The sequence below is a fragment of the Hippocampus guttulatus genome, chromosome 4 (assembly GCF_054856545.1).
Source record: "Hippocampus guttulatus isolate MCC_2025c chromosome 4, RoL_Hgut_1.0, whole genome shotgun sequence".
NCBI lineage: Eukaryota > Metazoa > Chordata > Actinopteri > Syngnathiformes > Syngnathidae > Hippocampus > Hippocampus guttulatus.
Window position 1 is genome coordinate 20,192,608 of NC_141264.1, and position 27,679 is coordinate 20,220,286.

The 27,679-nt window shown below is 40.2% G+C and overlaps 1 protein-coding gene across 2 annotated transcripts; it reads right to left on the reverse strand.

The window, feature by feature from the left end:
* Positions 1–170: 170 nt before the first annotated feature.
* Positions 171–26,765, reverse strand: rfx4 (regulatory factor X, 4). Of its 2 annotated transcripts, none has more exons than XM_086109974.1 (18): positions 26,500–26,765; positions 16,910–16,996; positions 16,738–16,798; positions 15,679–15,802; positions 14,611–14,672; positions 13,744–13,957; positions 12,130–12,207; positions 11,866–12,029; positions 11,178–11,278; positions 10,536–10,594; positions 10,276–10,420; positions 9,605–9,699; positions 7,680–7,797; positions 6,571–6,690; positions 5,481–5,630; positions 5,064–5,202; positions 4,414–4,552; positions 171–2,840 (listed from the first exon to the last, which is right to left on the reverse strand). In XM_086109974.1, exons 1-18 carry the CDS (start codon positions 26,540–26,542, stop codon positions 2,565–2,567), a joined length of 2,175 nt encoding a protein of 724 aa, XP_085966100.1. In that variant the 5' UTR covers positions 26,543–26,765; the 3' UTR covers positions 171–2,564. The 2 variants fall into 2 exon arrangements, with proteins under 2 accessions (XP_085966100.1, XP_085966099.1); XM_086109973.1 differs by having other exon boundaries at positions 5,064–5,241.
* Positions 26,766–27,679: the final 914 nt, after the last annotated feature.

Genomic DNA, 27,679 nt, shown 5'->3' on the forward strand with positions numbered 1-27,679 from the left:
ATTCCAATAGTTCGTCTAATTTACTTCAAATAATCATACGAAACTAAAATATTTCTTTTATATTTTTATTTGACATATGATAGTCGATTAAAATAATTAATTTACTTCATTTTACTGAATTTAATAACGTTCAAATAATCTATGCAATCGGAGGGAATTAAAAACATGAACCCGTACCACAATATTTATTTGTAAAATACTTAATTTATGAGATGAAAGCAAATTAGATACATACAATACTGTACATTGAAATTAATTGCAACAGATTACACCATCTTTACGTCATAGCCCAAATACAGTAATTGTTAATTTAATGTAACAATGTCAATAACATGCTTGCTCATTTTTTTTTAGTTTTATCATCATTTAATCATTCATTTTTCTAATTTTATTTATTTTGTCTACGTTTTTTTTGTTTTGTCTACGTTGTTTGATGTTACATTTAGCACTTTGCTGCAAGTGCTCAAAAAATAAAGTTGAATTGAGTTGTTTCGGAACGCGTTCAAATTTGACTTGGCATCTACGATATGAGGCAAATATACTGCAGGGGTCACCAACATGATGCCCATGGGCACCTGGTAGGCTCCACAGACCACATAAATAGCCCTTGAGTCTGCTGTAGAAATACCTCTCAGTCAAGGGACATTCTCTAGGAAGAAGTGATCATTTAAAATGTGAACACTGAGAGAGATTTGTAAAGATAGTGTTCTCATTGATAATTATTTCCTAATTATTGTCACAAATCATGAACATGCTCAATGTTTTGTTATGAATAAATATTATTAATTACTAATGAAAACGTATAATAATCTTGTAAAGGTAATTTGAGAAAATTTATTTTAGAAATCAAACTGGTAGCCCCTTCGCATTCAATCAGTGCCCAGAAACAGCTCAGATTTTCAAAAAGGTTGTTGATCCCTAATATACTGTATATTGTAATCTACAATTGTATGGTAAAATATAATATTGGCAATAATGCCAACAAAAACAAGACAAAAGCAAGTCAACAATTTTCCATAACAGAATCCTTTATGTGGCAACATTCTCCCTTTCAACTGCAATCCTTCGACATTCACCCCAGATGCGTTTCCAGTGCTTGCATTGAACAATGTTACTGTACATTTTAATAATTTCCCTTCTTCTGTTTTTGTCTTTTTATAAATACCCATAGGGTAATAGGTCCTCAGTAGTGTTTCAGTGCATTATAAAAACACACAACCCAAGGTTAATGAACTAATCATCTTACAAAACAGAACAACAGAGTACCATAGAAAGCAAAAGATACACCATGTTACATAGTTACAGAAAATACATAGCATATTATATATATATATATATATATATACATATATATATATATATATATATATATATATATATATATATATATATATATATAAAACACACACACACACACACAGTCACACATATACATACATACACAACATTTTGAGCCTCAGATGTGGATGGTAGGGCGTTGCTTTCTGTGATGTTTTGGGCTCTTTTCTTGGGAGAAGTTAAGGCAGTGCTTCTGCACATCGACTTCAGAGCTTTGCACCAACCCCTCAGATCATTTTAGGCATCGCGGCCGAACTGGCAGAGGCGTACATTCCTGAAAACAAAGGCACAGCTTGGCGGCAGCGTGGCATGATTCTGCTGCAGTTTTTTTTTTATTTAAATGAAGGTAATACTGTACAGTGTGGTGAAAAACTATTTGCCCCCTTTCTGATTTAAAAAAAAAGCATATTTATCATACAATCAAGCCAATTTTAATATCTCACAATGACAACTGGAGTTAATAGAAACTGCAGTTTTTCATTGATTATCATTAAATACAGAGGGGAAAAAATCTTAATGTGGCCCTATGTGAAAAAGAGAACAAAAACCTTGTTTGTAAGTGTTGCTGCCACGTGAGTTGACGTAGCAGTCGATTGAAGGTTAGCATGTATGCAAACACTGCAAGTGAGATTGAGAACAGACGCTAAGGAATAGTTTCAAAAGTCTTAAGATGTTAAAATGTGTTTAAAGCTAATGGGAGGGGGAAAAATTCTAAGAAATTCAACATCAAACCGGTAATATTTAGTTTTTGGCGATACTTCATCATGAGAAGGGCACATGAGCATCGGAGCTATCTTGGTGTGCTGCCCCACATGCACGTTAGTGAGCTGGGGGCATTTCTGTGGGCAGAAACGCCCAGGGGAGGAGTGGGGAAAAGTTTTGTGCGTGCGTGTGTGTGTGTGTGTGTGTGTGTGTGTGTGTGAGAAAGGTGAGGCTACATTCAAATCTTGCACAAAGCTTCAAGACTGTAAACACAACCTTTAAGTGTGATGAATAACCCCCCCCCCAAAAAAAACCCTTTGAACGCCGGAAGGGGGCAGATATTTTTTCATGAAACTGTACATGATTTCCCAGATTTCTAGGGATGGATGGACAAAGAAAAAGGGTTGGAAGTGTAGAAACGCCGCCGCACTAATCCCATACATGATTGACATTTTGTCCTGTCAGTGTCCTCACACCTTGACTGAACAATGGGTGTCCTTTACAGTTCAAAGTGTTCATGAAGGCTACTTGGCCCAGCCTGTGGCAGTGGCCTCTCCGTTGATGTAGGCGAAGCCGGGGAAATGCTGCGAGTGCTCGTACTCGGAGTTCCTGCGCGGGACCAGGGGTGAGTACACGTCCCCCGACGTGGCGTAGCGCGCCGAGTGCACAGGCGGGCTACCGTAGCAGCCGTTGACTGAGGACATATCCGGCCAGCGGGGGGTCACAGGCGCAGGGTGCAGTCGGGGAGTGCTACTCATCAGACACGGATCCATGCGGGACATCTGACCGTTGAATTGGTACTGTAGGGAAAAAGGACAAGACACGTTATAATGAAGGGCTGCTGTGATGTGTCCTGCCCAGTTGGTGCACGGCGCGAGCACATGAATATCATGCCCCCTATTTTTCTTCTTGTTTTGAAGTGATACAATGCCTTTTATCTTTATTAAACACGTTTACCCAAAAATTGTGGTGATTTTTTTGGGGGGGGGGGGTGAATGGGATTTGAATTCATTTCAATGGTGAAAATCGATTTGATGGACGACTAATATATTGAGGTACAACCTTGTCATCGTAGACTCAAAATAAACCTGAGAGTTAAAGTGCCACTTACTCTGCAACTATTATTTAATGTAAATGACAATAGAGTAGAAAAATATTTACAGTTCCTTTAAAAATAACAGCAATTTAGCAAAACACAGCATAGCCTATTCTAGCTTAGCCTAGCCTAAAATGGGGCAAAAAGAGCTCTCAGGTTGTAAAAATAAATAAATAGAATACACTCAGAAAACAGGCTTAGTTTCTTTAAAAATATATATTTCCTCAAACATAGTCTAGCCTACTTTAAAATAGGACAAAGCCACGCTCACTTCCTTTAAAAATAATAGGAACATAGCAAAGCATAACCTAGCTTGGCATCTCTTAGCTTAGCCTTAAAAAGGGAAAAAACGAAGCTCGGTTTCTTGTGCTCTAGATTGATCAGGATGATAAAAATGTAAAATGTCATTTTGATGATAATTTATGTCTAGCTTCTTTTTCAACGTGTGGCTTTAAAGTACAATTCAGTGGCTCTAAATGTCTTATTTTGGTCATTATAGTAAATCTTAAATCTTTCTTTCTTTGTTTATAATTTTATCTGTGGTTTTATTATTTGCTCTTGGTTGTAAAGTGTCCTTGAGTGTTGTGAAAGGCGCTTGCAAATGTAATGTATTATTATTATTATTATTACTTGTCTAAGAGAATATCACATTGAGCAAGTTTGTCAAATCAAACAGCATTTGAAAATTGGGCTTCTTCCTGCGTTGCCATAGCGACAGATGCCAAACAGCACAGACTGTGCAAGCTGTGGCTGACTACCATATTTCGGACATTAGACAAAGTCCAACCTCTCCCACGGGACAAAGCAGCTGCATTGTGCCCAATTTAAGCCCAAAAATGTCTTAATAAAGAGGAAGTACGTGTTCACGTTAACATATAAACACCACAGACAGTTCATTATGAGCGGTCGCCGCACGGAAAAAGACAGTCAGCGCGGGGGAGTCAAAGGGCAGAGCGGGGGGGGGGGGGCTCACAGCTGAAAAGAGAGCATTGAATAACAATATTTTAGTAATACACGCATGATGATGAAACACCGACAGCTGCTTCCGCTGTGCAGAGAGCAACATTGTGGGACTTTGAGGAAGGCCGTCTTGAAAAGTTAAAAAAAAAAAAAAGGAGCCCCCAACAACAGTTCTCGGGATCAACACGAAATCGGACGGGCATGTCTATCATGTGAGGACACATGTAAATTTTTGAAGGACCCATGCAATAAGTTAATTTTTTAAAAATTATTCTATCAACAAATTAATTGCCATTCAGTCTGAGCGTGAGACTGACCTGTGCGGATGAGCGGTGGTAGGCGGAGTAGTGGAGCGGTGCCGGGATGGTGGCTTCGTGGCTCAGCCCTGGGTACTGGCTCTGGATGGCGTGAGGATGCTGGTTGGCATAGCTGCCGTAGTTGTAGCTGCCCGTGTATCTGAAAACGCAGGGATGCATTTTCAACACGCTCATCGAGAAGTGTGAAAAGAGGATGGAGATTTTCTTCTATAATTGCCCAGCTCAACGACTGATACGATGTCGCTGCCATTTTTGCAGTGATGTTCGAATGTGTAGCGAGTATAACTATATCATCCCCTATTCAGCACCCTCAAAGTCCCAATGCAACTTGAAAAGCAGTGAAAAACCCATGAAGCACCTGAAAAGAAACATTTCCCATGAGGCATTGCACCTATGAAGAAATGAATTAACTCTCAGGGTTGGAGTGGGATTGGCTTATTTTATTTGCTCCATTTTATTTTTATTCCATTTAAGTGGCGCCATACATGAAGCTTACTTTTTGGCTCGTAAAAACAAAAGCACAAAGGGAAACCAACAACTTTTCAGTTAAAAAAACATAAACTGAGCCCCTGGTAAACAGGGTACCATTATGTAGTGATTGGATAGTAGGAAATGAGGGAATGATTTCAAACACAGCCTGAGATTATTACCCATGCTCCTCTCTGTGGGCGTAGACAGGCAGCCGATGGGCGGAGGAGGGCGGCGGTGGCGTCGAGCCGGCGGCGCTGCTGCTTCTCATGCAGGACAGCTGCTGGCCGGCGTCGGGTGCGCAACCTCCTGCCGTTGTCACTGTGTATGTAAGGGACCACGTATATGACTGAACGGCGCCTGCCAGACACATACACAGACGTGGCAAAAGTACTCACACTCTGAACTTAAGTAGAAGTACAGACACTTGCGTCGCAAAATTAAAGTAGAAATAATGTTTTAACTCCTGTACTTGAGTAACAGTAAAACACACAAAAAAAGCACAGACTCTGAAATGAACTTAAGTACAAAAGTAAAAAAGGAATTTGACTCGGATAACTTGGCACAATGGGGGGAAAAAAACGTTTGGCCTCTCTGACCTGTGCTGGAAGGGTACTCAGGTGACGTGTCGGCTGCGGGCGAGGATGATGACACGGCGACGGAATGGACGGAGCGGGCGGGCGAGTAGGCACCCGGGGATGGCGAGGAGGTGGCAGTTATTTCGGTCAGCGTGAACCCTTCGTCTTGCTCTGTGGGAGAGGGCATGAATATGGATGTTCACTCTCTTACTGTAATCTATTACACGCCTATTATAAGACAAAATCTCCAAAACCACATGGTTGTCCATTCCCACAAAGCGGCATTAGGGACTAAAAATATTCATATGAGGCATAAAGTGAGAGCATAAAAAAATATCAAGGGGTACATTACAAAGGAAAAAATAAGTACAGAAAATATTGAAAAAATATGAGTGGATGTAACATTAAAAGAAAAAAAATGGTCAAGAAAACTGAAAAAAAAAAGATCCATTTCCTGAATAAATCTACAAAGAAAAATGTGTGGGTGGTACATAATAGAAAGATATGAAAAGAAAAATAAATAATACAAGAATGGAAAAGAAATCAAATTTTAATATATGAGGAGAATATTAAAGAAAAATACAGAGGGAAATAATAAACAAAAATTATGACTGGCAAACAAAAAACAATTTTAATAATGAAAAATATTACATTAAAAATCAGTGGTTGCATAGTACAAAAAAAGAAAAATGAGGGGAGAACAACAGTACAATACACCCCAAAAAAACCTAGAAGTAAATGGAAAAGAAAAAAATCTGACTGGGGAAAAAGGCAAATATATATATATATATATTTTTTGAAAATCTGAAAAAAATTAAGCATGAGAGAAAATAGTCAGGAAAACATGTTCAATATTCGCAAAAAAATAGGAAAGGAAAAAAAAATTCCAGCACAAAAGCTTAAGGTAACAAAATCATTCCACAACCACGACGGCAACAGGCTGAGAGAATTAGTTATTATATAGTTACAATTATTTTAATAATAATAATTTCTTCTTTATACTTGTGATTCTGACTACCCCCCCCCCAAAAATGTGGCTCCAATACTCCTTCGTACGATCATGCATGGGTGGTGGTTCTTATCACTTTCAGGGTTGCATCGTCGTCCTTACCTGTGCCGCCTTCGCCTTTCATTGCCTTCATGAGGTCATTGGCCCTCTCCTGGCAGTGCAGCGACTCCAGCAGGTATAGGACGTAGTCGTCAAACATGAGATGGATCAGGTGGAAGGAGCCTGTGGGACAAGTGCACGTTGTTGCCACCACACCCACGACAACAATTTGCATATGCCCCCCGCACTATGACATCATAGGGAAAGTAACTCCTGGACTGAGTTCACAATCACTCCTAATGTAGACAGTGACCCATGCGGCATTTTGGCTATCGATATTTATATGTACTACATAATATCCCTACGGGATATAATGTTTTGGGGGGAGGAAATGATTTTGAACCCTGCCCTGATTTTTCCATAATCCGGGTCAGTGCCAGAAATAGGTCCTGCTGACCTCCGGGTGACGGTGGGTGGGTGAGCACCACAATGGTGTCATTGTGCATGCGTGACTGCATGATAAACACTTGCTGACGATTCAAAGGAGTCCGGGGCAATCCTGAGCTGTCATAAAATAGAAACACATTGGTAAACACATCGGGGGAGGCGGCGATCTGCGTGTGTGTGGTGGTTTGGGGGGTTGTCACGTTTGTTAATTAGCTGTTTGTGCACATAAAGCTGCTTTACGGAAACATGGCAGCCAGCTGTGTCTTTGATATTCAAATGTCCAGTCAAAGGACGGCCAGGGAAGGAGAGGTCACTTTCCTTATTCATTTTATGGCACCTCAATTACCCAGGCCACACCCACTTCACCTGCACACCAATTGGCTCGACATTTATCTGGCTACTATCCTCATTGCCAGTGGTGGAAATAATAACAGATAGCTGCACTTCCTTTGCTTTAAATATTTCACTATTAAAAATATATACAGTATTTCGCATAAAAAGGTAGCGGCGGCCCGGTGGACCAGTGGTTAGCACGTTGTTTGTGTATGCGGCAGCATTATTTATTTATTTGCTCGCTTCATCTGAAAACAGCCCTTTCTACTCCTGAAGTGCTCATTTGACTTTTACCTAAAATATTCGGGACTTTTACTGAAGCACTTAAGTACTGTGCTGCCTCGGCTAGTGGCTACGGAGCCAAAGGATCGGCAGCGGTAATGACAGCTCACCAAAGCTGGGGGCGCTGTGGAGCGTCATATCACGAATGACTCTGGTCCCAAAGCAGGACCACATCAACAGGAACTGTTGGGCCATCTTCTTCAGGCAGCCGGGCCTCTTCCCAGACACCTAGAAAGAGAGGGAGACCATTTCCATGAGAAAAGGTGGGGAGGCTGAGGATGCCGGGCATTAACCCCTCAGCCTGTGTTTGGGGGCTTAACCCTCCGGGACCAGAAAACATGTCAACAAGTCAACTATTTAATTTGCCCCCAGGGACACGCCTTCCTATTGAACCATTGTGTGGCCGGGGCGAGGCGTTGCCCGGGCGACCGCATTTTACAAGGCCATATCGGGCATATAATGGGCGCAAATGGGAAGCTTGTAGGCATCATTAACTGGGAGGATTGCTGTGTGAGTGAGGGACCAGCGAGCTCAGAGCTGCAGGTGTCTTTTTACAGGCCCAGAGGATTTGCAAAGACTTTATTTTTATTTTATTTTTTTCCATCACGTGTAGACGCAATGACGTTTATGAAGCTGAAGTTGGCGGGCCATGCGGTGAACGTTCGCAGTGGTGCTTCACAGTGAGAAAGTTCCACTTTTGTATCCGTTTTTTTTCTCCAAAAGTTGTCTAAGCCTGCTTAGACAAACAGAACATCATTTTTATCTGCTCTCTTGTGTGGTTGACAGGTGACCAGTCCTGTTTTACACGGCGCAATATTCCAGAGCTCAACTCACCTCAGTTCTATTCCATTCAAAAAAAAACACGACACATTGAACGCATCATTCGGAACGAGGTTCTCCACTTTTATTTTGCAGTCAAGAGAGAAATTACAGCAATTATTTCAATTTTTTGTCTTCAATATAATGCTATGAGCTTGGCACACCCAGTTTCGCCCTTTACTTTTTGCAGCAACTCTCAAGCTTCCCTCTTCTTGTTATCGAGTGATATTTTTGCATTCTTACATTTTTACCTTGATTTGACTGTACGGTGTCTTTAGAGATGGTTCGTGAAAACGAGATGCATTTGAGCTCAATTTCAAACTCCAGGCAAAGGCTGTGAATATCGGGTATGTGTGATTTGTTTTTTTTCTCTTTTCCAATTAATTTTCAGATATCTCATTGGTGACATTGGAATCATGGCGGTGTTGTGTGTAGAATTTGAAGGTAAAAATAACATTTATGAGTTTTGGAAAAAGTTGTCAAATAAGTACTGTAAATGTGAAAAATGTGAAACCCTTTGCATACTTTCCAGATGCACCATAAGTAAGGATGGGCTAAGCAATACAGTGTACATCACTGGGGGGGGTTATAGTCTAGGGAAGGTATGTGAAGTTCCTGGACTGGTGTTACAAAAGATGTGTTTCAAATCCAAACTACAAACAAAGTTTTAACCTTCTAAGTAATCCTCCTGGAGTCTAACGCACTTTCCCAGCATTTTCTGCCACGCCTTCATGCACTCCTGGAATGAATCTTCCGGAATCTCGTCACGACCATCGTGATATGGTCTTCAAATCTGATTCATTTGATGACTCTCTTAAGTATGGAAAAGAGGAAAAAAAAATCGAATTGAGGCAGGTTGGTCATGTAGGGAGGCTGCTCCAGCACGATGACGCTCTCCTCGGACAGGAACTGTCAGATGCACAGGCGTGATGTCATGGTGAAGCAGCCACAAGTCGTCCTGCCACAACTCTCACCTCTTCTCGTTCACTGAGTGAATCAAACGCCACAGGATCTTTTTGTAGACGTGCTGGTTGACCAGGTCCACATTAGAACGAAAATGTTTTAGTTTGTAGCTTGAGTTTGAAATATTGTCTTTTGTGACACCCGACCTGGAACACACCTCCTATTTACTATGTATTGCATGTGGGAATTAGTGAATCTCTCTCTCACACACACACATGCACACGCACTCGCACAAAATGGATAGCTGTGTTACCTTGATGACACAGCGATCCACCATGGAATCGAGCCACTCAATGTAGGCCTCAATGGGCGATTGCTCCTCCAAGAGGCGATCAAACTCCTGGTACACTGAGACAGAAGGACAGGTAGTGTTCTTTATGCACGGTTTGTTGTTTCTTATAAATTAATTTAGAATTCTTACAGGTGGCATCGGTGTCACAGTTTGCTCCATTTTATTTATTATGGATGGAGGTTAATCAGAGATGAAAGCAAACTTTTTTTGACACTTTTTTTTAATCGATATCAAATCTGCCCAATTATTTTTTCTAGCACATCACATTTCAATAACAATATGTCATCATATATTGATCATCATCAATGATCATCAATGATGATCATCATCATCATCATCATCATATTTAGTCAAATGTATGGATTACCGGTAAAGGTTAAGTTCAACAACAGGTGGAATTTTATTCTGAAACATCGTAGCTATAAATATCACCACACGGTAAAAGCCGTACTCTGCAAGCTTAAATAAACTTAGAAATAAAAAAATGGAAATCTCTAAAAAATCGGAGCTGCTCGAAAAAATGTGTAGACATTGTTTTTAATCAATATCAAAATTATGTTTGATTCAAATCTGCTGTTGATCAGTGTTCTCGACCGATTGAAGGTGTTGAAAATGGCTTGCACTGTACTTACAGTGGATGATGAGCTGCCGATGCTCCTCCTGCGAGTCCTCCATGGTGTACAGCGTCTGCTTGGTGATGCTGTTCAGGTCCACATTCCTCCAGTCCTCCAACATTTGGAAGGTGATGTCGGCGCTATTTATCACAGTGCGCGATGCCTGCGGATAGCCACACGGACACTATCGCTATCAGCACATATCGTTATCTGAGAGGCAGTGTTGTGTTTGCTCCAAAGGATTTTATTAAAAAAGGTTCTCAGGCACCAGTACGAACCTGACACAGATGGTTTAGGGACGTTTGCCGCTTGAGGATTTGCGAGAATCTCCTAGACACTGAATGGATAACAAGTGAATAAATAAAGGGGAGTTTGACATATTTCCTTTTAAAAATACATATACAAATACATATTCACTGGTGAGTTCAACCAAAACTAGATGTGGTAGAAACTCAGACATACTGTACCCATTGAGGGACTGACTGAGTAATGACAGTATTTCAAGAGATAGCAGCAAATGAAATGCCTTAACTTTGATTACGATAGATGTAACCTAAAGGCTAGCCCACTAGCTAACATTAATTGTCAATGAGCCTAGCCAAACATTGATCCAGGCAATCTCAAGGCACACAGAGTCGAACAACCATCCGCGCTCACACCTAGGGACAATTTAGAGTGTTCCATTAACCTGCCAGGCATGTTTTGGGGATTTGGGAGGAAACCAGAGTGCCTGGAGAAAACCCACGCAGACACGGACGGGGAGAACATGCAAACTCCACAAAGGGAGGCCGGAGCCAGAATTGAACCCTGCACCTCTGCACTGTGAGGTCGACGCACTATCCACTACACCACTGGGCCGCCCTACTATGAACAAACATTCGCCGTTGATCTATAACCATAACAATTGATAAGACACTTACACTCAAATTTGATATTCCTCAGGTTCTCCGGGAGGTCGTGAAGGGCGATTTTGAGCCACTCTTCCAATTGTTTGGCAAATTTCCGGATCACCTGTGTCAAACTGTGTCAAGGAAAGACAAAAAAGGGAATTTAATTCATGAAAAAAGCATCTCAGATTTTCTATGGATGAACTCTGCACAGAAGCTAGCGCCAGACACCGATGGGTAGCACGTCTGCAGAAATCGGACACTAATTACTGTTGGGGGGCAGCAATCACCGGATTTGGACAAATTTAAGTTAAACAACAGCTATAAAAAAGTTGATATGTTTAAATAGGTGTGACAATCGATAAAAAGTTGATTAATCAATTAATTTTGACACCACTGGTCAAACATTCTGTCTGCAATTCATGTATTTATCGTGTTATGAGGCCAAAAACAAAATTATTCTATTCATTATATATTGTTTTTTCGAATTAATCAACCATTTTAACGGTTAATTTCGGAATTGGCATCGGCCTCAAAAAAATGCATATTTGTCAGGCCCTAAAACTCCGTGGCGACCAGGCCAAGGTTTTGCCAGAAGTTCACCCGCGAGCTCAAGCGTCATTAAAAAAAAAAAAAAAAGTGTGGATGCTTTGGATGAGTTTGTGCAAGTGTACCTAATGTTATGTCCGGTGGGTGTAAACAGCAGCAGTCTCCAGCTCACCTGTCAGGCAACGCTTGGAGGACGGTGGGCATGAGTACCCCGGAGATGGCCTTGTAGAGGATGGAGTCGCACACTCCGACGATGTTGACTACGGTGGGCGAGCTGAGCACGGGTAGCATGTGGGGCGGCATGCCTTGCCAGAAGTGCAGCAGGAAGCTTTGGACCTGCACACACACACACAGACACACACGCACACACACGCACACACACAAAGTCATGTCCAATGTTGTTTTTGCAAGTGAAGCACTTTGATAAAAGCCTCACCTCGTCAAAGTTGGCCCGGATGACCGTGTCCAGTATCCTCTGGCAGTGTGTTCTGTACATCATGATGAAGGTTGACACCTGTGGGCGACAAGCGCAGTATTGATTGACCGAGGCGCAATGAAATGCGCCAGCAAAACAAGGCGATAAATCCCGCGCAAAGCATGGGAACAGTCAAATTGGCGTTACAGCACAGGAGCTATAAAGCAGGCTTTAGAGATCAGCAAAACAGTTCAAATCACCCCCCCCTCCCTCCCCCCGCATGTGTGTAAAAAGGCGGACAGCTAGTGCCAGGCCTTTGTCCATGCCGAGATCTTATTATCTCCTCCGAAAGATTAAGCGTTAGCAAGGAGCCAGCGTATAAATCCTTCGGGTCTTTCTCCAGGGCCCGAGACAGCGGCGGCGGCAGCGGGCGGGGGTCTCTTTCGCTAAGACCCATGCTATGTGCTTTTAAGGAAAAGTCCAGATTTTTGTGTGAAAGTACAAATACTCCTTTTGTCAAAGTAAAACAAAGTGCAGATTCTGAATTGTACTTGTGTGTCATATTAACTGTGTATAAATGAATTTTTGGTGTCGGTTATACACAGTACCTGTTTGGATAACTTGGCACGAAAGCAAAAGCATTGCAGCACACAAACAGTGTTACTATTGTTTTGCTATGTTGATGAAACGGCTGACAAAAAATTAGCTAATGATGAAAGTGAAAACAACAAACCTGTATCCATTTTTTTTCAGATTCCAATGTTTCCCCCACTTTATTATATTTCATTGTTCACATCCCTTCTATATTACATTTGAAAGGGACAGTGTGTAAAAATATGTTGATTTTTACACTGTTCATTATTTCATAAACCCCCGATTAATTTCCATAATATGCCCGCCCCCAAAAAAGGTCACTCCCACACTCACACGCAAAACTACAACATGCCCGTCTCTGCATGTACAGAGAAGGTGCAATATTTGCAGTATTTTTATGTATTTTATGATTGTCATTTTCTTTGTAATGGCATATATAAAATTGTTTTAATTGTATTTTTATAAATCTTTCAACAATACTTATTTTCTTTTTTGTTGTTGTTGTTGAACATTACAAAAAAGCAAGAGAGATGATTGATTGGATTGATGTATGTACACTTTCGATCTTGATAAAGCATTCTTTCAAGTGTTTGAAGTCTGGGGGAGGAAGACTAGATAAAAATTAAATAAAAAAAATCTGAAAAGTATGCCCTGCGATAAATGTGCTCTGGTTCGTATTCTGCCTTGCAAGTCCTCAAGTTCTCAGTCAATCAATCCATCAAAATCTCAACTGTGTTTGACTTCACCGCTCCTTTTACTTTTTTTTTTACTTTGTGACATAAGGCATGGAGGTTATAAAAAGCAACGGGCCATTTTTGACAAGTACGTAGAAAAAAGTATGGAAAACTCTTGAAATGGAGGCAGTAAATGTAAACGGTAGTCAGAAAAATAAATCGTAAAGATATGCCATTTTAAATACTAAGAACAGATACCTGAAAACCCTACTTAAGTAGAGTAACAAAGTATTTGTACTTGGTTATGTCCCACCATTGCTGACGAAGGGCTTTAAAAAAAAAAAAAAAAGAACAAATGGGTGTTTACCCGCTCCTCTGGCAAGCTGGCAGGCAAATGGAGGTCTTTGACATTTGGGAACTCTGGCAGCAGCGTCCCCAGCTTGGAGCGCGGTGAATACGCCACTGTCTGCTTGGTCACCTCCTTCTTGCCCGCCTCATTCACCCAGGCCGCGCCCTTCTTGGAGTACATCACGTCGTAGTACTGCGACGTCTCCTTCACTGCGATGCCGTAGTAGTGGTACCTACACCCAATTACATCACACTTACATACCTAGTTATCGACATACCTGAACATACGAGTTACGTACATGGGAGTTGTCAGGCTTGAATGGAACTTTAAATATGCACCATTTGGCACATATTACCAGAAGACTTTACCCTAAAGAACCGAACTATAGAATGCTTCTGATTGTTTTATCATAAATTACGTGTATATGTTAATATGTATGTACAGTAGATCTCTCTCTTTCTCTCTCTCTCTCTCTCTCTCTCTCTCTCTGTATATATATATACAGTATATATATATATATATATATATATATATATATATATATATATATATAGTAGAGGTGCAAAGATTAATCAACAATTAATCAATTATCATCTTTAAACAATAGTTTGTTTATCAATGAATTGTTTTGAGATCTCCAAAAAACAAGAACATCTGAGTAAATTAACTAAAAAAAAAATTTTAATGCGAAAAAAATGAAATGAAAAAATATTGAATACAAAAAAGAATAGGAAAATAAAAGACTTTCCAATTAATGAAAATAAAGTGAAAGAAATTAACCTAAAACAAATACATCTGTGCAAAAACAACAACAACAACAACAACAACAATAATGAAACATAAATAATTGGAACTAAAGATGACGCAAGACGAGAAGCAACTTACTTTGACTGCCCTCTCGTGCCGAGTCGTCTGGTGGTTAGTGCTGGAAACTGTTGTCTGATAATCTGTTTCACAACAAAACGATGCTGAGTGTGCACTTTTCCGAGCTGAGACATTAGCACATTTGACGGTGACAGAAACATTGTCTTTAGTTCTTATTGAGCAGCCATAAATGATAAGTTTCCCACTGCCCCCCCCCCCGTTTTTTTTTTTTTTTGTGGCCGTCTCCAAGGGTCGGGCCGCGGGTGGAGGAACTTTAGCAAACAGTGTCGCTCTCCATTGTGTGCCATGAAAACAGAGGCCAAGCTGTGAACTTTCTGTCAGGCCCCCCGCTTGATAAATGAGCAGACAGAGGAGGCGGTGCAGCACCCGCTCTCTCTACTCCTCTTCTCTCCCTCTTTTTTTTTTGTCCTGAATCAATGAAGCTTTCCTAAAGGACACCCCACACCGCTCCAGCCACTGATCTAACATTCCGCAACATCTCACCCTTCCAAATTTCCTTTAATTACACATTAATCCTGGCCCCTTCTCTTTTTCAATATCTTCCGACAGAAGCCGCTGAGGGGAAAAGCGGGGAGGGGAGGGTTGGCGTTTTTTTGGGGGCGGGGGGTCCAGCGCACGAGGGCCGGGTGGCTTTGTCAGGCTTGTGAGAACGGAGCAAAGTCGGTCATCTTGTCGGCGGGATTGGATTCTGCCGCTGGAGGCTTCACACTGAGGCCGAGTGGGGAAGCTTCGCCCGCCTCATTTAGTGCAAAAACTCATAAAGAGCCAAACTCTTTGGAGGGCAGGACGCGAGCTACATTTCGGGGAGCGTCAGGATAAATATGCAAAATCAAGAATTTTCTTTCCCACCACTATTAGGAGTAGGGCCCCACTGACACGGATTTTTTTAGGCCGATACCGATTCAAATATGGGGCAGGATCAAATTCTGATAACCGATTGAGTGGCCGATGTTTTAAAACATGCACGCACACACATCTTCAGATATATATATATTCAGGAGCTGGGTATTCATTTCCCAATGAATATCATTTAAATTTCTAATTGATTTTTTTCTCTCGAAAAGTTACCTTCCCGAAGCTGGCCGCGTTGACTGGCTGCGTGTCGTGCTTCTCGCTGAAGTCGAGGTAGTGCATGTAGAGGGCGCTTCTCGGGATGCACACGCCTTCAGCGATCTCGTAGTTCTCCTCCAGCCTGGAGCACACAACGAACGCATTCGGATGATATACAGTCAAAGTCAGCAAGACGCATACTGTACTCTACGAGTGCCGTAAAGACAACCTCTATCGTAGAATAGATGAAGAAATTAAGTCAAACTTCAGATAACACATAGTCACTAAAACGGGCTAGGTACAGGTACACTGTAAAAATAAATACATAAATAAAAAGTTGGGTGAACTCAAAATGTCAAGGCAACAAAGCTGCCATAAGTTGGGCAAACCAGCAAAAATATTTTACGTTGGCTCATGTAAAAATTGGCTTTCCTGCATTTCCAACATAAAATAAGCGTTTACAGAACTAATTGTCCGGCATATGGTCCCCCAAATTAAAAATAAGTAAAAACAACTCAGCAAAAAGGGACACCCCCCCAAAAAAAAGTTATTTCATTCACTTTGTCATATTTCAATTAAACAGCCAATTAATCAGTTATCAGAATTTCATTCTGCCAAATATCTGAATCAGGATCAGCTTTAAAAAAAATCATATATGTCAGGACAAGTAGTTCAGGAGGTTGGTTGTTTTTTCATCATCCTAATTGGAATGACTCAGAACTCCAAATTTTGTCTGTATGAAATGACGCAGAACTTTCGCGGTTGTTTTTACTGATGTTTCAAGAAGCAAAGAATAAACATGAAGAGTTACTGAACACTTCTCCTTTGTCGATTAAATCCATCACACTCCCCGATCTGGCATATTAAGATGCTGATTAGACATCTTGAATATTGCACAGGTGTACCTTTGGCTGGCCACAAAAAAAAGCCGCTCAAAAATGTGCCATTTGAAATGCTCACCGTGCCAGTCAGTATTTGGTCTGACGACTAATTGCCTTGTTTCAGTAAAGGAGAAGTGATCATGATCCCAGATTTAGACAAATTTGTGATCAATACGTGAAAAAAATCATAACATACCATTCAAGAGTGGCAGGTGTGGAATGCGGTTTGGAGGCCCGGTTATTTTCTTTTTCTTCGTCTGAAATGTGGATTAAAATGATGCTGCTCATCAATAACTGCACCCACAGTTTGATAACAAGTGTCAACTCTTGCTTGAAGTTGACGTGACATTGTTTACTGTGTGACTCACGCTCGTCGGTGGACATGTTGCCCAAGGACATGTGGCTGGAGTAACGCTTGCTCTCGCTCTCATTGAGGCATCGCTCGATCCAGCTCTCTGCAGACAGAAACAGGCACGCAGTTCAATATGACATGTGGACGGAAATCAATGCGCTTCATATATCTGGAACAGGGATATGCAAAATTTTCAAAGTACTGTTAAATGCTGGGGCAAAAAAATCTACAGGTAAACTTTGTGTTAGCAGTGACAAAGCAAAATGTTATTAGTATTAGCATGCTAGCATGTAACATTCTTAATGTCTTTATTTGTTTTTTTATGAAGTTGTGGTAACAACGTCGGTATTTTTTCTTCATTTTCATTTTTACAAATGGAAAGAGCCAATAGCTTGTAACTTTAAAGTAAAAAAAAAACCATACAAATATAAAGTGACAATTTTACACCAAACCTTTGAGAGAAATAAATTACATTTGTATATGTTTTGTATTTATCTCATTGAAAAATTAGAATGGGCATCAATTAAATAGACATATTTACTATTCACGGTCGGGTCAGTACCTATCCCCTGCGGATAGTGGGGGCCAACTGTATTTTCAATCAAAACAAACAAACAAACAAATAAATAACTGGGCTATCTTTTTAAGATTTGAAGTACTTCACGTCAAGTTTTGGCCATGTTTTTAATGGACAGTATTATAAGCCCGCAGTATATTGTGGTCCATTGCTTCTGCCCTTGCTAAATCATATACAACCCCTGGCAAAAATTATGGAATCATCAGTCTCAGAGGGTGTTCATTAAGTTGCTTAAATTTGCAGTAAAAAAAGCAGATCACAGATAGGACACACAACTAAAGTCCCATTCCCAAAACTAACACCTGCATCAGATAAGATCTGCTCATTAGCCTGGAGCTAAACGGTAGTGATCACACCGAGGAGAGCTGTTGCACCAAGTCGACTGACATGAATCATGCATCCAAAACAAGAGATGCTCAACTATCGAGCTGTGCACCTTTCGTGTCGTTTCAAGTGGTGCCACAGCATGCCAGGGAGCCCTGAGGCCTACTGGAAGAGATGCAACAGAATTACGAGAAGCAGAGAAGGTCCCCAACCAATCTCCGGTTACGTTCCATCGTTGGGCAACGATAGAGTGGATTTAAAAAAAATTTAAAAAATTGTCTACACAGCGCTGTTCAAATGCCAGGTTTATGGGATGTAAAAAAGGGAGCCCAAGACAAATCATGACAAAAGACTTCCACTATAATTGTGTGCTAAGTACAATTTAAGGAGTGTGCACACCTGTGTGTTCACTAAGTTGTTGACACTTAACCTTCCTAAAGGATACAGTTATTAAATTATTTATGCAGTTGGGTTGAGCAGGTTATAGGTCACATCAGGGTGGGAAAAAAATATATATAATAAAAAATCAGACATTTGAAGAGGAGTGTATACACTTTTGCATTTGCATTCTACAAGCCTGTGAATATTTTGTATGCTCTGAACGTGTTACTGCTGTGTGTGTGTGTGTGTGTGTGTGTGTGTGTGTGTGTGTGTGTGTGTGTGTGTGTGTGTGTGCTAAAGTAGCAGTTGTTAAAAGGTGTATTCTTCCCGTAACGTCTGTGCTAATTTCCATTTGCATTACATGACAGTATTAAGCTCGCCGATTTAGACTAAGTCACATGACTTGGTTGAACATTATCGAGCTCTGAAATACAATGTTTAATTCTCTTTTGTCTCATGTGTCAGTGTTACATGAAAATTCAACTGGGAGTGACAAATAAACCGATTGAAGCCGGCATATTTAAGATATCCTTTCTTTGTCCCATTGAAGAGCGGCGTGATCTAGAGCGAGAACAGGTGCTAAGGAATGTGTTAAAAAGTGTGTTTTAATAAGGTTAAGTATGTTTTGATACGTTTAGAAAAAAAGTCAGAAAACAAAGAGAGAGAAATCCATCAGTCGAGCCACTTGTATCTCAAGGCACAACTGTATTAGGAGCAAGCTGTTATCAACTAGTGAATAGTATTGCCGCAGCAGTAACGTGCAGCTGTTTTACTGCACGAAAAAACGCTGGGTTGTTTTCCTAACTCACTCGCTGTGTAGCTGTGGATTTTGAGCACATTGGCTTACTTTCACCCACGGGTCGGTTACTTATTCTGACCCGGGAGATTGGGTTGAAGATTGGATTTGGGTGGGTTGAAGAGCTGAAGCTGGTTGCCATCTTGGACAGTTTTGTTGTGTCCTGAAGTTGACGTAAATTGAATGTAACGTTCTTAGAAAAGGTTATTGGTGACTGAATGGCTCAATGGCTGGGTTGCATCAGGACCCCTTCCTGATGCAACCCAGCCATTGTAAAAACTGTGCCAAACATGATGTAAGCAACTTGCTTATTGGATTAAGATCATGACCCAACATGCTCAATCCAATGCATTGGGTATAAATAACCCAGCATTGACTCGATCCCTTTTGGACCCAGCACTGACTTAGCTACTCCATCCAATTTGGGTTACTTTTGACTTTTAAGAATTTAGTATGCGAAAAATGTTCTACGAGTGAGGAAAAAGTGTACCAGTAAATCAACCTTAATCCGGATATCAAACAAATGAAATATGTGCTCAAACATATTATCATTGAATTCGATGTGCTAGCATCGTGCTAAACGGCCCTTACGATGGCTATCAAGGATGTGGCGTAAACGCTCACATGGCTTGCCCGAGCCTCGGCTCTATTTGAGGGGCTTTTTCATCCACACAGCAGGAATCCAGCCAACATTGTCCACCCCCCCCCCCACCCCCAAAGACCCCATTACTCCCTCCCTCCCTTCCTTCCTTCCTCCCCCGAGAGAGGACGGCGCGGGAGCACCCTGGTTTAAAAGAACCTGCACACATTTAGTAAGGAGGCCATTGTGCCTGTTTTCATTTCCAGCTCAACTGTTGTATGTGTTTGTGTGTGTGGACTGCGTACGTGCTTACTCGGAGGCTCACTGTTGGAATTTCCAAAAACCAAGAAGTATTAAATTAGCCCAGAGAGACTTTGCTTGGTGTTTATCAGAAGAACATTAGCATTTTAATGAGAGTTGGCCCAAGGCATAGGCAAACTAAGCACCTGCTTAGTGCCCTGTGACTACAAGGGAATCCCCAAGAGCAATTAACGGTCAATAAAGCCTGTAGAAGTCATTTGTTATTTTTTCTTAATTTTATTTTTGAGTAGTAATGAGGAACATAAGTAAGACAAAACTCAAATGTTTGAATGAGGTAATACATTTTTACATTATGCTCTGTCTAGTGAACTTAAGATAAGCAATAAATCCCCTACAGGCTGCTCTTCAAAGCTAAAATTTGTTTTTTTTTTAACAAGACAAACAGCACTCTACAAGTACTGCACTTCAGATAAACATTAAAATAGACTGTAATAAAATGTAAAGATCCTTGACCACCACGAGCAGAATAATACGTGCACGCGAACAGGACATACATGGAGGGGACAGTCACAACTGCTCAGTAAGCTGCAGTAAGATTAGTCGTTTACTGCTCTTGTCCGTCTGCATATGCTGCTACTTTCACTAGCCTGTTCATGACGTTTGGCATTATGTATTAGCATTAAGCTAACATAGTTTTGTAAAACAAAGTTAAATGGTTTGGTCCAATACAGTGTGTGATTCTGTTGTATGTTCAGTTTTCCAATAAATTTCACTTGGGAGTCGCAACAAACCTTATTTTGCTTCGGGTAACTCAGTTGACTCATTATATCTGTATTTGCTTGACATTTCAGTGTTTATTTTAATGCTTTGGTTTTGTACATTTTAGGTTATTGTAAAAGAGTGTCTTGAGTAATTTTGTTGTTGTTGTACTACATTTTGTACATCGTCAGTTGCAGTTTTTTGATCCAAAAAAACAACACTCTTAAAGTAAAAGCATACTACTCTCTGGTTTAGTTTTGTTACTTTTAGTAGAGCTGATAATCATGATCATACTTCGTGTTTCATCACTTGGAACGTCGTGTAACTCCGCTGCACTAAATGTACAGTATAGTAGGTGTATGAATGATCAATAATCAATATTATCGACAGAAATAGAGGACCCAAAGAATCTAATTTTGCTCACGGCCACATGGAGGTACGGGCCATTTTAATGAGATACAAGTTTTGTAAGGATCCCCTTTTCTTCCACACGAACATTGATAGAATGTGACAAGCATAGCAGCCGTTGTTGGGACGCACCATTAGCAGGAGGGGTCGGGGGGTCACAGATATTAAAAAGTGTTTTGGGTGCATGGGGGACGGAGAATGTATTATGAAGGGAACACGCACGAGCATCCCAGCAGGGGACAAACATAACAAATGTCATTATTGTCATCGTCATTATTATTATCAGTGGTAGTAGTTGTACAACGAACCCCCCGTTTAGCCCTGGGGGATGTGTTCCAGACCCACCAACGATTGGTGAAAATCCGCAATATGGAGAGATGGGAAAAAAATCATTTTAATAGTAATAATCAATATAATAATAAATATTCCGCTTTTGAATGTATTCCTTAGCATCTGTTCTCACTCTCTCGCTGTCAAGAAATGGGAAACAATCCTATAACCCAGAAAGCGTCTCACGAGCACCGTTCTCCGAATAAGAGACAAAGCATACTTGCTTCAAGCTGTTTACTGTACATTTGACACATGTGCCGTAGAGGGGCGAAAGGTAATTAGCATAAATGTTACGGTAATTATAAACCTGTAAAAAAAGTGTTTTACTTGAACACATCAAGAGCAGCAACACACGCAGTCCAACGAGCAACAATTCTCACAGACATACTGTATATGTCCGTTCTTTGGGAACAACGATTATTGGAGCTTAGTTGGGGACCTTCTCTATCACTTCTTCTTGCCCTTAATTATGCTGCATGTCTTCCAGTCGACACAGTAGCACTGTGATACAGTAGCAATAGCAGTAAGGATTGACATAACATTAGGTACACCTGTAAAAATTAAATGAAAGGGTGGACAAAATTTGAACCCCATTCTCCATGCCTACCATCAACGGGGTTGCACACTGAGCCGTACTGCCACCACCAAAGACATCTTAAAACTATTCGTTAAATTTACCGCAACTTCAGCACGCAACTCCAAAATGACGACCAGCCTCAACTCTTTAGCCCGCCCAAATCCAAACTTCAACCCAATTTGCTGGGTCAAAAATAACCAATCGGCTCAAAATCAAGAGGCGCAGGTACACGCAGAAACTCAAGACATCCAATTACACATTTTGGCCCTTCCATCACTCCAGACCAACATCGCACTATTCTTTAGCACTCTATGTGCACCATCAAAATATGCTTTCTTCTCAATTTAGCCAAAATATTAGGTACACCACTGCACAATCAATTTGGAGCCAAAAGAAAAGCGATAATGCCAGTGACTGTAGACGACCACAATGTATTTCTCCAACCCCACTGTTTTTCAATGAAGCACATGCGCCACCAAAAAAAGTCCATTACTGCCATTTGGAACAAAACATTAGGCAGAGCCGCATGTTGTAATAACACGCATTTCATTTCGATATGCAGGGCCAAACCATTAGATACATCATCCAATAAATGTTATACGACAGCTAAACCATTCTAAAAATATGGTTTCCTCTCATTTTGATACAGTCGAAACATTCGATCCATAATCTAAGATTCAATACAAAAAGCTAGAATGGGCAATTAGGGCGTTATTTTTGGTTTTGGGGTATTTTTTTCCAACTTTGCCAGCAATTTCGAACTTTAAAAAATGTTGAGGGTTTTTTTCCTGTATCAAAACTCGCTAGTCTTAAAATAATAAAAATAACAAACTAGGCATAAGCCAAACCACAGCCAAAAAACTAGGCTTGATTAAAAAAAGTTCATTACTCAGTTTTTTTTCTTCATATTTCTTTGCAAAAAAAAAAATGTTACTCTTAAAGAAAAAAAATATTGAAAATAATTTCATTTAAAAAATAACAATAACTAGATCCAAGCAAGCCACAACGACAAAAAAAGACATTACAAAAAAATTAAAAAACATAAAAAATGTTAGAAAATCCCTCCTGAATTGAGTGGAAGGATTTTCCTACAAGAACGAATATAGTTAAAAAGAGAACACTTAATTTTTAAGAACAAACATTTAGATACAAAGCGGGCCAAAATATTAGGTACATGATCTAGAAAGATTCCATAAAAGCTACAATTCTGGTTGTAGACACACCACAACCAGCCGGGGCATCCTCCCAATCGTCTATGACTGTCAACCAAACAACAAGCATGATTCATTTGCTTTCTTCTCACTGATACAGCAAGTGGGCCACAATATTCAGGAGATTCAAAACAAATATCATTCACTCAGTATCAAGATAATAGAGCAATATTGTTTTTTATGGCTTTTTACAGTAACCGGGCAAGTCTAAATTTAAAGTTGCATCCGTTTAGTCTTGTGCCGCAACATCCCAGAAGAGATGAAGCCTTAGGGAAGAAGAGGCAGAGAAGGTCCCCACCTAAACTCCAGTCATAGTCGATATTCCCACAGAGCAGAGAGAATATATTGCCTGTGAATATTTTTGGATGCTCCGTTTCTGTTATCGCTCCGTGTGTGTTAAAGTAGCGGCGGCAGGCTGGATTTATAATTACCGTAACATCTATGCAAATTCCCTTTGCCTGCTTATGCCATTTGGCACTATGTTAGCATTAAGCACGCAGACCTTCGTTGCGTGCCAAACGTGGTTTGGTTCAACATTTTTGTGTTTACATATGCAATCTGTCATATTCTTCTGTTTGAAACACTGTTTAACATTAACTTTAACGGGCGTGAACAAATAAACGGCTTGAAGCAATCCCACTTGGGGTCTTATTTGGAGAACGGCGATAGAGTGGAACCTTAGGAATTTTTAAAAAAGTATTACATAAAGTGTAACGTGTTTTAATGAGGTTGTCTTTAAACGCTAAAACTATTCAAAAAAATATATAGACTCTCTCGATATCACAAATTTTCACCGAACACAAGTCAGTCTGGTATGTACTTCCCGCTCTCAATTGGGGGTTCACTCTAATGCGCAATTGTTGAGCGACGGTATCAGAGCTATTGATTTAACAGTGTATGGTTATTTAACAATTGTTCTATCATACAAGTCTCATTTTGACAATCATAAATGAGCAAAAGCTCTTAGCCACCCAAAAACAAGAATAAATAAAAAGTTGTCAGACAGGCGTCAATCAAAAATGAGCATTTGAGCATTGTTATCATTGTTTTGGAGCGCGGACCGGGATTGTGCAAGTTTGGTTTTCAATAGCCGTGCTAATATGCTAATTGATGTTACACAACTTGGATCTAACTCTTGTTTTTCCATCTGGGCAACAGCACAAACACAACCTCTGCGGGCCTCCAGCAGAAGATTGTGATCTTATTTTATTGTTCTAATTTGTTTAAATTTTTAAAAAAAAAGTGTGTATGTGTGTGTGGGGAGGAGGGGTGCATGGTGGGTAAGAAGAAAAAAAAAACACAAAACAAGCAAAAGCAGCTGAAGTGAAGCTAATTCTCCACACAGGCTTCATTTGTCTCGGGGAAAGATAAGTACGGGACGGAAATAATTGGATTAAAGTCGATCAACAAGTGGGACGGATGTTCACACATTTCTGAACACACACTGTGGACTAAGTGACCCGACACACACGGCCGGCGTGCACCTGCATGCTCAATCGCAAAAATGCCTTTCAGTGGAGGGAATGACACTGGCACTGTTCATTTTATTGCTTCATAAAGTGGGGAGGAAAACGAAAAAACAAGTTTTCACTGACTTGATACAACTTGGAACGTTTGCAAAAAGGTGACTGGACACTTTTGTCGCAGATGCTATTTTAATTCGAAATGGTTGAAGTAATATTTAAAAGGAACAGTTTCAATTTCCAAGGTCTAAATGTGACGAACTCTTAACTTTTTGCAAAATGAACGGTAAGATTTTTATTCAATTTGAAACTTTACTATGAAAAAAAGTGGCCCATCACTGGACTTTTGTTACTGGTGCTTCTACTTCATTCCCCACAATTTGAAACGTTACATATTTATTTATTTTAAGCCTTTTGCACTCCATTTCAAGGTTTCACTTTAAAACGGTGAATTCATCCTGAACTCTAATCACTGATACAGATTTTGTAAAAATTCATCCGATTTTGTCAAAACATCACTTCACTCACGCTTTTCTAAACTTCAACTTTAAAAAAGGACCTGACAGATTTTTCTGACTGTATTGTAATTTTTTTTAAAGATAGAATTTTTTTTATTTTAAGGAAAAGCTGCTGAATGACTAAAAACTGACCACACACCAATTTTTTTCTACACTTCATGACATTACTACATTTATTAAAGATGCAACATAAAAAGACATTTCTGTTATTCTATTCGTTCCCTCATTTAAACTTTAAATAAGTGACGCCTGCATCGGCAAATCTGAGCATACTTGTGATTGAATGACTCCACATTGTATTTCTCCTCTACAGTTTTATCACTGCTGTTCATTCTTTTTTTATCCTGAATTGAATGGGGGTTTTTTTAGCTATTGTGTCTTCTAATATAAATTTAAGAAAAAAATATATTTTGCAACAAATGACCCTTTTCTAAATGAGAAACACAAACACACAAAAACTAACCTTATGTAAGTTTAGTTAAGTAGCCAGCCACTTTTAAGAAACAATGCAAAATAAAATTTATTACAACTTACAACTGAAGTGAACTTATTTGGGTAAATTACCACACTCCCCCGTTCTGAAAAACTACACCTAAGTCAAAAAAACACCAAAAGAGAAAAGAACAACAATTAGAAAAAAGCTAGAATTTAGAAAAAAATACTTTAAAAATGAAAAATCACTCCTGAATTTCAATATTTTTAGCAATAATGTTCCTACAGATTCAAACTTCACAAAGATTGAAACATTTCGGCGAAAAGAGGACCTATTTTTAAAAAATAAAATAAGAAAAAAAACTAACTAGAAAATATAAAAAGTTACTCCTGAATTCACCCCCCAACCCTCATCAATGGTCAACCAACATCAATGAAGAATTTAGGTCGAACTAAAAAATTAAATTAAAAACGAAATTAAAAAAAAACCCCAACTATTTTAAAAACACTATTACAAAACAATTTAAGTTACTCCTTACTAGAAACTGTTCCTCGCATAACAAACCTTCCAAAATGGAAAAAGTTAGCAGAAAAAAACAGCTACAAAATAAACCATTTTAAAATACAATAAATTTTAGACATGTTTAATTCTTTAAAAAAATAACCAGAATTTATGTATTTGAAAAATGCTCCACAAAATTAAGTTCAGCTGAAAAGAACAGCAACTGTACACTTTCAAAAAAAAACAGAAAAAACAACAACAACTGGACACATGCCTAAATGGGAAAAAACTGCAATAAATAAATGGATGAATGAAGCTGAACTGAATTGCAAACTTTTGCTCCAACTTGCCAAAAAAACGAGGACACGATCTGAAAACAGCAAAAATCGGACACCCGACTTCCCTGTCTTTCAGGGCGCTTCCCATTGGGAACTTCCCCAAAACGCTTGACACGAGGCCCGAGGCGGCCCGGAGCCATCCCACTGACCTGTGGAATCCATGTCAGGCTCCTCCAGCAGCCCGCAGTGCATCCTCTTCCCATCCAGCACTCCTCCCGGTAGAAAACGGCTGCCACTTTCCTCTCTCCTCCTCCTCCTCCTCCACCTGCTCTCTATCCTCGCCCGGCTTGCCGTCTCCGCGACCACTGGCCGTCGGAGGGGAGATGCTGGTACTCTTAGTGGACGAGAGAGAGATAGAGAGCGAGCGAGTGTGGGTACGTGTGGGTGGGGAATGGTGGGGAACCGTAGTGGGTGGGTGGGTAGGGGGGGTGTTTTAGAGGGTCCTCCAGAAATCCAGCGGGGGCAAAGGCAGAGCCGTCAAAATGTTTGCTGATGTTTCATGGGAAAAGGGGCTGATTTTATAGGAGCCCTGATGGGGACATGTCATTGATAGGCTTGCGGGGCTGATGAATGGCCCCCGAGTCAGATGGGGATGTGGCAAGGCTCACTGGAAGTCTTTTGTGGGCCTCTTTTGAATAAGAAAAGCTCCCCTCCCAAGAAAAAAAAAAGAAAGGGGGCGAGGGGGGCGCTCCCCATCCTCCATGATGGCATTTCATACGCTTTCACACCACACACGGCTCTCACTTCCAAAGTATCCAAACGCGGTTGCTCAGCTCGGAATCATCATTTCTAACGCCTGGATTTGAAAACACACAAGGAAGTTTAGTTGCATGTAGTCACTCACCAGCTACGTACATTTTGCAATACTCGGTGGAGTATTTATTCAATATCCTTGATGCACAGCGTGAGGTCCATGTACGAGCACGCTCTTTGTCCTCACGAGTAGGACAATTCTGTGCACTAGTAAACAACAAGGGAGCATTTGTCTTTTCTACTTGTGGTGCCACTTTTGGCCTTCTAGTAAGTAAACTTCAAAATGGATATGGAAGAGAGCTGAACCATTTTGAAAAATAATAGAATGCAATTTTGTTTTTGTTTTTAATGTGCAAATTCTTTTTTTCAAGGCCGCCTTCCCATGTCTTTTTTTCTCAAGCACAGAACTTATCTAGACACTATAAATTTAGAAACATACAACCATGTAAGAGGAAAAAAAGCCTACTGACCAACCGAAATAAGCTTTTTCTTTTTTCCGCAAATCGCAGACTTTGTGCATTTTTTTCACAAAAATCAACTTCAATCAAATTTTAATATGATGGAGTTACTATGTTT